This window comes from Priapulus caudatus, unplaced genomic scaffold, assembly GCF_000485595.1.
Source record: "Priapulus caudatus unplaced genomic scaffold, Priapulus_caudatus-5.0.1 Scaffold1316, whole genome shotgun sequence".
Lineage (NCBI taxonomy): Eukaryota > Metazoa > Priapulida > Priapulimorpha > Priapulimorphida > Priapulidae > Priapulus > Priapulus caudatus.
Window position 1 is genome coordinate 49,152 of NW_014578377.1, and position 14,835 is coordinate 63,986.

Sequence of the window (14,835 nt, forward strand, 5' to 3'; positions counted from 1 at the left end):
TAACACTAGTGCTGCCACGTTGCGGTCACCTCCCTCCACGCCCGGGGGATAGCATTACCCGCCCGAAACGCCGATAGACCGCGTAGCGCCATCTGGCGGTGGCGTTTGCAAGTTAATTTACGACGCTAAACCACAACCTGATGTTGACCGTGACAGTGTTCTATTGTCTCTGGTGTATGCGCAGAAGCATAGATATCATAACAACCTAGTTATATAATATATAATATCTATACCTATATCTATATCTATAGTTGTTATATGATGTCTATGCGCAGAAGAAACTCAGAAACTCAGAAACTCGGAAACTCAGAAACTCAGAAACTCGGAAACTCGAAAAGTCGGATGTCGTTTCAGTGCTTCCATACTATGATGATACTATCCAGATTATATTATAGAGTCTAGAGTCGAGATCAGTGCTCTTGAGATTGTCAGTCAAATTTGGAAATCCGCAGTTGGGGCAGCACGATCTCAGGATTGCGCAAATTCCAAGTTTGGGTACAACAACTACAACGTTCAAAGGCTGGTTGTGCTGTTTACCGTGATTCTAAGGATGGAAGACGCAACAAAAACAAAAACATCATTATTTCCTGCATTCAGCAGTGGTTTATCTCAACATCTAATAAGTATAGATTCTGACACTTCTGACACAAAATGTAAGCGAAATTGCAGACTGTAAATCTGTTAAAGCTGCACTATGCGCATCCAAACGCTAATTTCTCCAGTACTAGAGCTGAGAGCGACTATGTCCCCCGGGGTACTGCCGGAACGTACCCTGGTACTATCTAATATGCCGGAACGTACCCTGGGTACGGTCCGGTATACCGGAACGTACCCTGGTACTATCTAATATGCCGGAACGTACCCTGGTACTATCTAATATGCCGGAACGTACCCTGGTACTATCTAATATGCCGGAACGTACCCTGGTACTATCTAATATGCGAACACTGCGCGATGTTAGGCTGCCCGCTATACGCATTCGCGCGCCCGCCTTCCTTCGGCGCGCGAATTCGTATAGCGGGGAGCGCGAGATGCTACATACAACACCCCGCGGTCGCGTGCGCCCAGTCCCGCGGAAGTGCGCGGCTTAACCGCTTTCGGCGGTCGGGGAACAACGCATCTTTTGCGCAACGCCATCTTGTACCCGGTCTCTTCTGGACTAGCAAATACTTCGTGTCATGCATAATCACACTACCTTATGGCAAAATAAACTATAGTTCCTCCCATTTCACTGCGCGTTTGCTTGAAACCCACAAAAAAGAGGTGCAAAATCTGGTAATCTGGCGCCAACGCAAAATTGTTTGCCAAACAATTTCGCCAAGAATTGGTTAGGTGACATCACATGTTTTTATCTTTGCTACACCCGTACCGCTGTACCGCGGCACCGCTGTGCGGTTGCTTGGCAGAGCAACGCGAAAGTGTCAACAACATCGGAGAATTTGAACAACATTGGAGGTATTTTCAAATGCCTTTTATAAGACAACGCGCAGTGAAATGGGAGGAACTAGAGTTTATTTTGACATAAGGTAGTGTGATTATGCATGACACGAAGTATTTGCTAGTCTAGTACTGGAGAAATTAGCGTTTGGATGCGCATAGTGCGGCTTTAAATGGTAATTGTTCAATTTGTTGTTTACATTAGCCGGCGTTTGGCTTTGGCCCTTGGCTAGTCACATCCAACAACATATGAATTAAAACCCCATTTGTTCTTCCTGTGTTTCTCATACTAGGTGAATTGAGCTGGCTTCACAACCCAAGTTTTGCAGAAGAAAGCCTGAGCAAGATCAAATACAGTCAGGATAATATCAGTGAAGACAGGTAATTAATCATTATTAGGTATTCTCTATCAAGCATATAGTACTAGTAGTTAGCATACTGAAAGTAACATTTAGTACATTGTGCCATTCAGGTGTCAATGCTGAATCACTTAATCTCAATTGAAGGCGAAATCATTGTTCGTAGTAATTCAAACATTTAATGATAAAATATAGAAAAGAAACTGTCCTCGAGTAAGAACAATGTAGTTTTAGAGCACTTGTTATTCCATTACCGCTATAAATATAATATTAGTGTCTACTGTTTACAAATTATTTCCACAAACAGAATCTCAGATGAGCAGAATATTGATGTTACATCCAAGACAGCTGAAGGTTATGACACTACAAAACGCAAACCCACAAAGTTAAAGAAGGCAAGAGAAGAGAGTGAAAGTGAACTAGTTGGCAAGCATGATACAGTAGTGCGAAGTAGAAGAGAGGACAATGGAAGAAGTAGAAGAAATCGGAGCTCTGATTCTGATAGTTCCAGTGATCGCAGTGTAAGTAGAAGATCAAAGAGAGGCAAGACTAAAAAGAAGCACAGACACAGGTACAGATCTACTTATATGCAGATTGTGGTTCTAGTCACTGAAGAAAATAAAGAAGAAATGCTTTAAGCTGGGTTTACGCTACCAACTTTATGTGGGAAAATTGGCAAGTTAGACAAACTTCCCAATTCGCCAAATCCGATTTGGCGAAAATAGAACATGTTCTAATCTCCCAACTAGTTGCTATCGATCGGTTGGTCGCGCAACTTTTGCATTTACACTGCCGATTGTCGGTTGATAGTTGGGAAGTTGGTCCAATTCGCCAACACAAAGTCGGTAGTGTAAACCCAGCTGTAATGAAACATGCATGGAAGCGTATTTAGTTCCAAATATTCATTTGCAACAAACGTGAACTGTAAACACTAGGGGTGCACCGGAACTTGGATCCGGCCGGAACTATCTGGCCGGATCCCCAATTTTTCAGAGTTCCGGTTCCGGCCGGAACCCTTCAGGAACAGTCGGCCGGAACCGGAACTTTCTTTTTCCTAATTTCATTTCTGCTACAAGCGTCATCAAGATCAAAAGACCAATCACTGAATGTAGTTGAGAGTCAATGGAGTCAACTTGCTGACAATATAGTGTTAACAACTTCATACTATTCTGCCCAAAAAACGTTTGCCACTAGAAGATCGGCTAACCGACAGTAACTGAACTGAACCTAACTGATGTTAGGTGATTCACGAGATTTTCTTTTAAAATCAAATACTCTTAGAGCCACAGGAATGGCATCTGTCTGTTAGTTGAAAATAATCGACTAAAACCAGGGAAACTGCAACATGCAGGTTTTGCCACAGAATTCGCTCGCGAATAAGATGCCAGAATTATGCACTGTAAGGAGCTGATTCATACACCTAACAACAATCCTGTAATTAGAACTTTGAGCATTGTCCTGCTGGCCTGAGTGATGTGCCTGCTAATAATATTTCATTTAGGCCGAATGAGTTTGCGCAATACTGGGCTAAAACTGTCAAGTTTATTCCCAGCTTAAGTTCCGGTTCCGGCCAGGTAGTTCCGGCGGGAACTTTTTTCAAGTTCCGGCTGGTTCCGGTTCCGGCCGGAACTTAAAAAGTTGGATCCGGTGCACCCCTAGTAAACACACCCCTAAAGATTGAATATCTTTTCACAGTCACAAGAAGAAGAAACGGAAACACGGTCGCACTAATGGAAGTGACGATGAAGACAAACACCACAAGAAGAAGAAGTAAGCACATTAAGACTCACATGATCGTTAACTCATGTGGTCATTAAATGTTAAAAAATATCTGAATTCTGTCTTAGCATTCATTGCCTTAAGTAATAATTATGTTTGGGCATCAGAAAAATCCAAAAAATTAAATTGGTATTAGGATGATCCATCTTTTGTAATTCTGGAGCAGAAACCATTGTTATGATTTTTGTAATGATGGTTATTATTGCTATCATTAGCAGCATCATCGTCAGCAGCAGCAGTAGCATCCTCTTCATCATCCTCAACTTCGTCATTGTCATCATCGTCGTCGTCGTCATCGTCATCATCATCATCAGCATCATCTTTATCATCATCATTGTCGTCTATTAATATTATGCCACGATTATTCTTACAACAGAGAGAAAGAAGACAAAGAAGAGACACGCTTACCCAGTGGAGCGTCCAAGATGGTCTTCCTTGAGGAGGTGGGCGTACAGCCGGAGCACGCATTCCGAATCGACCGCCAGCGAGACATGAACAATCTAAGGTGCGGCTCGATCTACAAGGCTCACGTCTCCCGGTACTGGCCGACGCGCGCACACCGCAGTCTCGGCATGGACGACGCGACGCGGCGGTTGTTTGCGTTGCCGGCAACGCGGCCGATGCGGTACTGCGACCGCGACGTAGCGCGAGCGGTGAGGCGCGAGCGTTCGCTCGACCTCTCGCGGCCTGCGTCCGCCGCACGGTCACCACCCGACACCGCCGCCGGATTCATCCCCGTCGTCGCTTCCACCGCGCGGGTTCCCGGCGTCGAGCTTCCCGTTGCCGTGGCGTCGCATCTCGTTCCTCAGCTTCCCGTTACCGCGGCGTCGCATCCCGGCGTCGGGCATCCCTTTGCCGCCGCGTCGCATCCCGTTACCGTGGCGTCGTATCCCGTTCCTCAGCTTCCCGTCGAGGAGATCCCGCTTCCCGTGGACGCGATCCCGCTTCTGGGCTCGTCGCTCCGGGTTCTCGGCGACAAGGACTCTCTCGGCATTATCGATCGCGCGACGCAGGCGTACGTGCACGGTGGCGTCCCCACTGAGGTCGTCGATGATGAGGGCGCCGGCATCGGCGTCGTTGAGGGCGTGTCGGACGAGGTTGGTCGCCGCGTAGCCAAGTACAACCGGAGGCTGCGCGAGCATCCCGAGGATGCGGACGCGTGGCTCGAGTTCCTGAGCTTCCAGGACGAGCTGCTGCGCGATGCGGCAGCGGCCGGAGGCGGACAAAGGGCGCCACCGCGGCGTGCGGTGCTGGAGAAGAAGATGGCGATCGTGGAGAAGGCGCTCGGGGCGGTGCCGCGGGCTGCGGCCGTGCCGCTACACGTTGCTAAGCTGGACATCGGTGCCGAGCTGTGGGAGAAGGAGCGACTACTGAAGGTACAGACGCGGTCTTGCGGCTTCGTCGTTGTGTTTGTAGTTTTCGCAGATTTTGCAGTTTTCATGGAATCTGCAAAATGAGCTCAAAGAGCCTGAAATGTTGTAACTATTGAAGTAAAGTGTCGTGAAAAAGTTATGACAATTTAGACATGTATGTAGATGGTCAGATAGCAAGTATTAATGATATTTTTAACAATGGTTTTCTGCTATTGCATGCTGGCATTGCTCATGAATTGTAATTCATCGGATAACGGAGAAAAATGCTAATAAAAACACCAACTGAATCCAATATCCCATAGATTTGTCGTGACGGAAATCCAATACTTGAATAGTGTAAAATGTTGTGTAAAAGTCATGACATTTTAGACATGTAATAGCTGCAAGTATTTATGATATTTTTAGCAATGGTCCTCTGCTAGTGCATGCTGACATTGCTCATGAATGGTAATTAAACAGATAACGGAGAAAAATGCTAGTAAAAACACCAACTAAATCCAATATCCTGTTCGTAGATTTGTCCTGTCGGAACTCCGATACTTGAATGTAGCGAAAGCGGCTCAGTGTTTATCGAAACTGCGTCCGCTAAATCTCCCGGTGGGGATCAACGTTTCTCATTGTAGGAGTGGGAGCGGTTCATATTCGTTCATCCCAACGAGGCGCGGCTGTGGCAGGAGTACCTCATGTTCCGGCAGTCGCACCTGAAGACGTTCACCTTCTCGGCAACGTTTGCGAAGTACGGCAAGTGCCTGCAGACGCTGAACGCCATCCAGGAGCGAACGTTCACGTCTCACCAGCCGCTGCCGCACACGCCGGAATACATGCTAGGTACTGTATAAGCCGTATTTTTCACGGTCGGTGAATTATGAAGTATTCGGTATTATTCGGTATGCATTATTCGCGTGGTCAGGGATGCGTTCGCGAAATTCACGAAATTTAAACCACTGCATATACAGTAAGCGGTCAAGGCTAGGAGCTCGGGCCATGTCGGGAGCAGCGCTTGGGAGGTTCTGTCGCGTTGGTGTTTGTCGCTGTACAGTCGTGTGACTTGCCTCACATTGCCAGATAGCAGGGGTTAGTAATGACAAATTGTCATTTGTCATCAAATGACAAAATGGCAAATCAATGACAAAATGACAATTTTCATTATTAACCCCTGCTATTGTTTTCAAGCGAAAATCGTTGGATGATGACTGTATTGCAGGGAATATGCTGAATGCTCGAATGCTGTAAGGGGCGTCGTGGTGGTGGTTTATTTTGAGTTTAAACCCACGGTTATTCGTGTGTTCGTGAGTCGTATGGTGTATGGCGTATGTGACGGTATGTCGCTGGCGGAGGTATGCACTCTCCGTGAGTGCACTCTGTCTAGTTTGTCCTGTTCTGTGTGCCTTACAGAGTGATATTACAGCAAAATGATATAGCAGAATGATGTTGCAACAGAGTGATATTACAGGAGCATGATATTACAGTAGAATGATATTACAGCAGCATGATATTACACCATCATGATATTACAGCAGAGTGAGATAACAGCACCATGATATAACACCATCATGATATTACGCCATCATGATATAACACCATCATGATATTACACCATCATGATATTACAGCAGCATGATATTACACTATCATAATATAACACCATCATGATATTACAGCAGCATGATATTACACCACCATGATATTACAGCAGCATGATATTACACCAACTCATGATCCTTACACACCATCATGATATATCAGCAGGCATGAATATTACACCCATCATAATATTCACACCAATCATGATATACAGCAGGGCATGATATTACACCCCCATCATTGATAATTAGCAGCATGCCACTCACCCTCTCCCCAAGCCACACCGCATGCTATTCTCCGCACATCATTCTACACTATCATGATATACACCATCCTGATATCTACACCATCATTTTTGCTATTGAAACAGCAGCATGATATTACAGCATGCTCATCATGATATTACAGCAGCATGATATTACAGCATGCTCATCACACTCCCACTCACTCTCACAGCACTGATATTCCACCACCATCGCATCATACAGCCATCATGAATATTACACCTATTCAATTGATGTAACCAGCATAGTTCATCATGATACTCCTCAGCCAGCCACTGCATACTTCACCACATTCGCGATATCACTCGCATGCTCACTCCATCGATCCTTACACGCATGCTCATCCAGGGTGGATATTACCAGCAGCACTCCCACCTCATTCACCAGCATGCTCATCATGATATTACAGCAGCATGATATTACAGCATGCTCATCATGATATTACAGCAGCATGATATTACAGCATGCTCATCATGATATTACAGCACACCAAATGATATTCCGCCATCGCCCACTCACTGATATTCCACGCAGCCCATGACTACTTACCACGCCCCATCCATCCATGATATTACCAGCGCAGCATGATATTAACCAGCATGCTCATCATTGATATTGAGCAGCAGCATGATATTTACACCACTCAGATATGTACGCAGCAATGATCATACACCACATGATATTACAGCCAGCCATGATATTACACGCACCATGGCTATTATATTCTTATGCCACGCCCACTGATACTTTCTCTATCACGTACTTCTGCTCTCCGTACCACGCAGTCCGCTACTACCTCCCGAGACACGGCCTCGGCACCACTCGCCAGCACAGCCCGCCTGTCGCTTGTTTCCAGGCCCTCGTCGAATACAACTGCTTCTGTCCCGAGAGTCTAGCTCACTCCGTCTCGTCTCAAGCTCTTGTCGCATTCTTCGAGACGTTCTGGGACAGCGGCGTTTCCCGGTACGTGACGCGCTTGTGTTTTTTATGCTTTGCGATCTTATTAAGAGATGATAATACCAAGAGGTATTATTACCTTTTGATACTTAAATATATATTATTATTTTATATATTATTCAATTAAATCTTATATTATTATTAAATCTTTATTGCATGAAATTCAAGTACAAATACGTGGTTCATTATGTAATGTCTTGTTTTCTTCACGATCATCAGTGGTAGTAGATCGTTGTGTATCGTGTCAATATTAATGAGATTGCGCATACAACATTGTCATTCTTCGACTCCGTTTTGGCTATATAGTTAAACTGCAGTGGGAGCTGTTGCATATTCTAGTATTTACTTCGCGGTTGGTCATTAACCTTGCCGAAATTTAGTAAATTAGTAGCTTTCGGGAATCGTGAGTTTTGTTTAGAGATGCAATATTTGCCCATTGTCTTACTGCATCAGTGACCGACAGACCAAGGTCATTACGAATAGTAGGCACGTGTTCAATTTTGCTGACCGTTTGTTTTGATGCACAGTATTGGGGAGGACGATGCACCTGGCTGGGCACAGTGGATGCAGAACAAGAGTAGTGGAGCACCACAGGAGGAGACGCCGTTGCCAGGTACACTTTAGCTGTACACTTATAGCTGTATTAGCTTTATAATTGTATTTTTGTATTATTCGATTTATAGCTTTATTAGTCTGGTACACTTTAGCTGTAGTTGCTGGATTCACAGTGATTTGCAGTCTGTCAGCTTTATATGTGTCTGGCTGAGTGTGGCCGTCATATGGCATCTTCTTTGTTACTGTTCTACTGTCGTTGTTAAAACCCTCTTGTAAGTGTAGGTTAGTGGTAGTGTTGTCAATCGGTTGTAATTTTAGTAATCGATCATCGGTTGCATGTACGTGTGTTCATGTATGTGCTTGTTTAGCCAGCGTATAAAATCCCTAGTGTGTCTTAGGCTTTATAGCCCCTCAACAGGAAGTAACTGCGGCGAATGTTGGGTGATTCCCGAACTAAAATAGCGATGATATCTTTGATTCTCATCAGTTTTCCAAGTTTTCTTGTTCAAGTTTTACATTAATTTCGATTTTTTTTTTTGATGAAATTGATTATGGATTTTGATAACCAAGCGCTTGGTTCGAGCCACTGTTCAACCGATGATCGAGTATAATCGATGATCGTGGCATCACTAGTTAATGGTCACGATGTTACGCTCACTGTACAGTCGTGTGACTCACCTCATGTTGCCAAATAGCAGGGGTTCATAACGACAAATTGTCATTTGTCATCAAATGACTAAATGATTAATCAATGACAAATGACAATTGTCATTATTAACCCCTGCTATCAGGCAATGTGAGGCAAGTCGCACGACTGTACAGCAAGCGTAACGCCGTTAAACTGTGCTGACAAGAGGGTTTTAATGCCAATAGTAGAACAGTAACAAAGAATATGCATGAATAGGAAAATGTATAATATAGGATAATATAGAAAATTGGATATTAAATATAGATATAATAAAAATACATATAGATATAAATATAGATATAGATAAAAATAGGATATAAAATATAGGAAATAGGAAAATAGGTGAGGAACGTATTAGGCAACATAAGGCGAGTCACACAACAGTATGTACAGTGAGCGTAACATAGTTAAACTGTGCGTACAAGAGGGTTTAAACAACGATAGTAGAACAGTAACAACTAGAAAGCTTCCTCACCTATTTTGACATTTGAGTTGAGTTCTCTTCGTTGGAAATGTTAAATAGGATTGTCATAATTGTAGGATCTATATTTTACAGTTTTGCAGTCTGCTATTTCATATTCAGCCTTTGTAATGCGCACGTGAACATATTTGCGTGTAACTCGCGCAGTATAAATTAATAAATATTATTATTATATTATTATTATTTACTTCAGAAGAAGAGGATTCTTCCGAAGAGCAAGACAGACTCGAGGACAAAATCATCGGCGAGCAGCCGCCCGCATGGCGTGCGTGGACGGCGATCGAGCGCCTGCGCGAGTCGCGCAACTGGTTGCCGTGGCGACCCGGCGGCGGGCGCTCGGTCGACGACTGCGAGGACCCGGACCGTCTCGTGCTTTTCGACGACGTCTCGGCGAGTCTCTTCCGTCTCGACCGCGAGACGCTACGCTTCGAGCTCGCCTCGCACTTCCTCGAATTCCTCGGCGCACATCCGGAGCCGCTGCACGCGTCCTCGTCCCGCCAGGAGCGCCGCCGCCGCCAGGTGGCGTCCACGAGCCCCTCAGACGTCCTCGACGTCCCGGACTCTGCCGCAGTGCTGGTCGCGCCATCTAGCGAGGCGCTAGCGGGCGGCGCCGCGCGCATCCGTAACGCCTTCGCGCAGCTGCTGCCGCGGTTTGCCGCGCCGAATCTGCGGTCTGCGCTGACGCGGGCGTGGCTTCGCTTCGAGGTCTCGGCAGCGGGTGGGGTCGTGGGGAGGTCGCGCGCGCGGGAGGCGCGGCGGCGCGCGCGGGAGCTGCTTCGCGATGACCCGGCGTGCCGCAACGACGTCTCCCTCTACGCGCTGTACGCGCGCTTCGAGTGGTCGCTCGGCAACCGCGGCGATGCGCGACGCGTGTTCGACACGGCCGTCGCCACGGTGACGCGCGCGCACGCCGGTGCACAGCGGCAGGAGCTCGGCGCACTCTACAGGACGTACGCCGAACTCGAGCTCGGGATTGAGACGGGCGCCGACGGCATCGGCGAGCGCGCAGCGAGGGCCGAGACGGGTGACCGCGAGAAAGCGACTGCGCTGCTCGCCGCTCTAGCCGACGGCGGCCACGCGGGGGCGCCAGTATCGCCGACGCGGACGCTGAAGTGCCAGCGGTGGTACGCGAGCGAGGTCGCTGTGGCGACGACCCAGCACGACCCCAGCGGGGATTTTGCATCGTCGTACGTGTCCGACGTCGTCTGCTGCGCCGGATACTTCCTCTACCTGACGCAGGGCGTCGTGGCCGCGTGCGCGCACTTTGATGACATCATCGCCGCGCTGCGAAGTGAGTGCCGCGACGGCGACGACGATTCCTTGTTTGATCCGGGTCGTGACTCAGCACGGCGCCACCTGGAGGCGGTGATGGCGTCGCACGTGTCGCTGCTGACGTACCATGTGCGAACTAGCGTGGCGCCACTGCGACGTGTCCGTGAAGTCCTACAGGTGGCGCTAGTGGAGTTTCCAGACAACACGCAGCTGCTTCAGGTAGCAGGGACTGTAGATCAACCGATTGTTATCTTCAATAGATTGCTGTGTTCAATAAATAGAGTGCTTCTTAAACTATCTCAGTGTCATTCACCCTCGAGTCTATATCGCAAAATTTCATTCACCCACGACTAAATTTCCTTATGTTGTTGCTAATTTTCGTCTTTGTCTCCATTCATCCCAAAATAATTTCATTCACCTTTGGGTGAACCGTTCACCAGTTTAAGAAGCATTGTAGACCAACCAATAGTTGTTATCAATATACTGCTGTGTTGGTTTCTAGTCTATTTCTTTCCTGGTTATTTTTTATTAAATGTGCATGTGTGCGTTCGTGCATGTCTTTAAATAAAATTGATTAAATAATATAGATTAACCAAATTAAATTTTAATTAAAGTGGGTTTAACACTACCATGTGCTATTAGTATTATGTTATAGGTGTAAACTTTTAAAAATTAGTGACTGTTGGTTTCGTAAATGCAGTAAGTTGAAAGCTTTCAATCGATTTTGATTGAGTATGGTTAAAAAAATACGAAGTGTTCACTGTTTTTGTTTGTTTTCGGTATAATTGCAGATCTTTCTGAAGCTAGAGGAGCGATCGCAAATTGCTGGGAGGTTGCGGAGGTACTTTGATCATGTTTGTCCAAAGTCCAACACAATCGTACCCTGGGTGTATGCCATCTATGCAGAGCTGAGCAGGCAAAAGCTGAAGGCAGTTATTTCCGACCAGGGTAGGTTTTTATTTAAGCGAACAACATGCATTTTAAGAATGATGTAGATCACAATTTCTGTCGATTCCATCTTTTGCTGTTGATGAAACATTAAAATGTAGATTGAAAAGGCATGTGGCAGACTTGTTTGACACTAATTTTTCCATAATGTAAAACTTGAATGTAAAAAATTGGCTTATGCCTTTGAATTCTAGATTGTGTATTGATTACCTCAGTCACTATGAATGCAAATTGAATGTAATAACACTGAGTCTTTTCACAGTAGGATTCATCCTGCATTAAATGATAAGATAAATATTGGTTTCAAATCGATTTTATGTCACTGTTACCATCTTGCCATGGTAATTGATTATGTACCTCTAACGGATCAATGCGTAACATTTTTGCGTTCTGTTCACTCGCTGAAGACCTATATTTCCAGTGATAAGAAAGTGGGGACGTAGCAGGTAGTCCAAAGATGCTGTATATTTTCTCCTTTATGAATCTTCGTCCTTTTCAGATGAGCCGGGCATGCAGGGTGCGACGTACAATCGTATAAGAAGCCTGTTTGAGAGAGCCGTCGCATCGAAAGTCTGTCAGCATTTGATTCTCATGTGGAGAATGTACATGAGCTTTGAGGTACTGTACAGCAACAACTGTGAGGGGGGGGGGCATATTTGTGTTGCCATCTTGTGAATTACACCTAGTAATTAATCAATTAAGCATATATATATATATATATGCGGATTTGGAAGGTTTGCTCATTTTTCTGCTAATATTGATTTATTAGTGGGAGAACTTCAGTTGATTAAAAACTATGGGTGTATATAAATTTGCAATCCTGCACGTTTGTTACGTAAGGTTACACAAATATCCCTGGGTTCTGTTTAAGAATATTTAACTTGGATATCAGTACAAACTTGAGCATACTTAATGTTAAACGTATATACGATTATAGTAATGTTTAAATATATTTAATCGCACATTGTTTTCAAAGCTAAATATTTTTCTGGTGTTTAATTATCATTAATCGATCGGTTCCTATACGTATAAAGTCGTGCGTACGTCGATGGGACATACACAGGATAAAAAAATCGGAATCTTCATCTGAGTAGCGATGATGTGTGACATGAATTTATGACGTCTACGTGTTTTTGTAGATACTGCACGGCAGTCAGCGGAGTGCACAGCAGTTATTCTACAGAGCAATTGCTGAATGCCCCTGGGCTAAGGTAAGTTCGTTCAGATTACCCAGTGAGCTCATGTTTACTGGAAATATCAAGCGTAGAGTGCTACTCTCCTTTTTTATACAAGAGTACAACATGTGCGCGATCATATTTTTCTGCAAACGACCTTCAAAATCGTGATCTTGTTGTTGATTTAGTAATTCTACTGTTACAATCGCTTTATTCAATGCTCGCAGCATACAGTAAATTGTACATTATGCAATTACCACTGCGCATCATAAAAATTGATAATTGCTTAGATATGATGTCCTTGTTACGATGTCCAGTCTGTTCGTAAATTTGCGATGCGTGATGGCGACCCCTGGTGGTTAATTTGCATATAAATCTGCAGATGTGATGTAGCTGTCAGCTGTTTAATGAGAAATTTGTAGTGCATGAGTATGAGTAATTTGCATCATTCTGATCAATCTTGCGCCGTATCTCCAATGAAGATCAAACAGCGTAGATAAAAACAGTCCGTCATAACGTCGATAAGGATTGAATTATATATCATCCAATTTTAATTTGAATAGAAAATTAAAACGTGTCCGTCTTATGAGAACGTGCATGATAAACGACAATTTAAATTTTTATTAAAAATTTAATTTCCTACACGATACATCTGATTACTCGTGAACGAAATGTCAATAAGAGCTGGAATACTAATTTGGAGCCAATATTTGCAAGTCATTTATCTAGTTTTTCATATAAATGCAAAATTTATGTGTAATGTCATCTTATTAACTTCTGTCCCTTTAAAAGGGTGTGCTATTGGTTAATATTTCATGGCTAGCCAGAGCTAGTTCATTAGCTAGTGTGAATGTGTTTTCCGGTGCATGATCAATCTTATTTGGACCGTGAGAGGTTCTTCATTATAAAATGCATGCAGTCAATATAATCTCTCTACACTCGACGTTTGCGGTAGCGTGAAGTCTTCGTGCACCACACTTTTAATGCAATTTAAAATGGGGTCGTGCATGCCATCATGTGTGAAACGACATAGTGCTGAAGGTCATCTGTGTGTCACCATGAGTTAATTAGCATGAGGCCAAAACGTCCTTCAAAGCACAATGAAGGTTAATTGGGGGTCACTGACAGCGTGCAGTCCCAGCTAACATGCAGCCAACTACTTTTGCTGATGCATCAGAAGATTGCCGATTAGAACCATATCCTGTAGCACTGACACAGCCATACCCCATAATACTGACCCAGCCACACCCCATAGTACACTCCCAGCCACACCCCATAGTACACTCCCAGCCACACCCCATAGTACACTCCCAGCCACACCCCATAGTACTGACCCAGCCACACCCCATAGTACTGACCCAGCCACACCCCATAGTACACTCCCAGCCACACTCCATAGTACTGACCCAGCCACACCCCATAGTACTGATCCAGCCACACCCCATAATACTGACCCATCCAGCCACACCCCATAGTACACTCCCAGCCATACTCCATAATACTGACTCAGCCACACCCCATAGTACTGAGCCAGCCACACCCCATAGTACTGAGCCAACCACACCCCTTAGTAATGACCCAGCCACACCCCATAAAACTGACCCAGCCACACCCCATATTACTGACCCAGCCACACCCCATAGTACTGACTCAGCCACACCCCATAGTACTGATCCAGCCACACCCCATAGTACTGACCCAACCACACCCCATAATACTGACCCATCTAGCCACACCCCATAGTACACTCCCAGCCACACTCCATAGTACTGACCCAGCCACACCCCATAGTACTGATCCAGCCACACCCCATAGTACTGACTCAGCCACACCCCATAGTACTGATCCAGCCACACCCCATAGTACTGACCCAACCACACCCCAGCCACACCCCATAGTACTGAGCCAGCCACACCCCATAGTACTGAGCCAACCACACCCCT

At 45.2% G+C, this 14,835-nt stretch overlaps 1 protein-coding gene across 1 annotated transcript in view; it reads left to right on the forward strand.

The window, feature by feature from the left end:
- The first annotated feature begins 276 nt into the window (after positions 1 to 276).
- The window catches only part of LOC106816217 (protein NRDE2 homolog), a 16,429-nt gene continuing 1,870 nt past the window's right edge, over positions 277 to 14,835 (forward strand). Inside the window, exons 1-12 of the mRNA XM_014820791.1 lie at positions 277 to 653; positions 1,731 to 1,818; positions 2,104 to 2,367; positions 3,492 to 3,566; positions 3,952 to 4,951; positions 5,572 to 5,776; positions 7,602 to 7,779; positions 8,301 to 8,386; positions 9,691 to 10,988; positions 11,561 to 11,717; positions 12,217 to 12,335; positions 12,857 to 12,928. Of these exons, the coding sequence (XP_014676277.1) occupies positions 551 to 653; positions 1,731 to 1,818; positions 2,104 to 2,367; positions 3,492 to 3,566; positions 3,952 to 4,951; positions 5,572 to 5,776; positions 7,602 to 7,779; positions 8,301 to 8,386; positions 9,691 to 10,988; positions 11,561 to 11,717; positions 12,217 to 12,335; positions 12,857 to 12,928 (3,645 nt within the window). The 5' untranslated portion in view covers positions 277 to 550. The remainder of the gene's footprint in view (positions 654 to 1,730; positions 1,819 to 2,103; positions 2,368 to 3,491; positions 3,567 to 3,951; positions 4,952 to 5,571; positions 5,777 to 7,601; positions 7,780 to 8,300; positions 8,387 to 9,690; positions 10,989 to 11,560; positions 11,718 to 12,216; positions 12,336 to 12,856; positions 12,929 to 14,835) is intronic.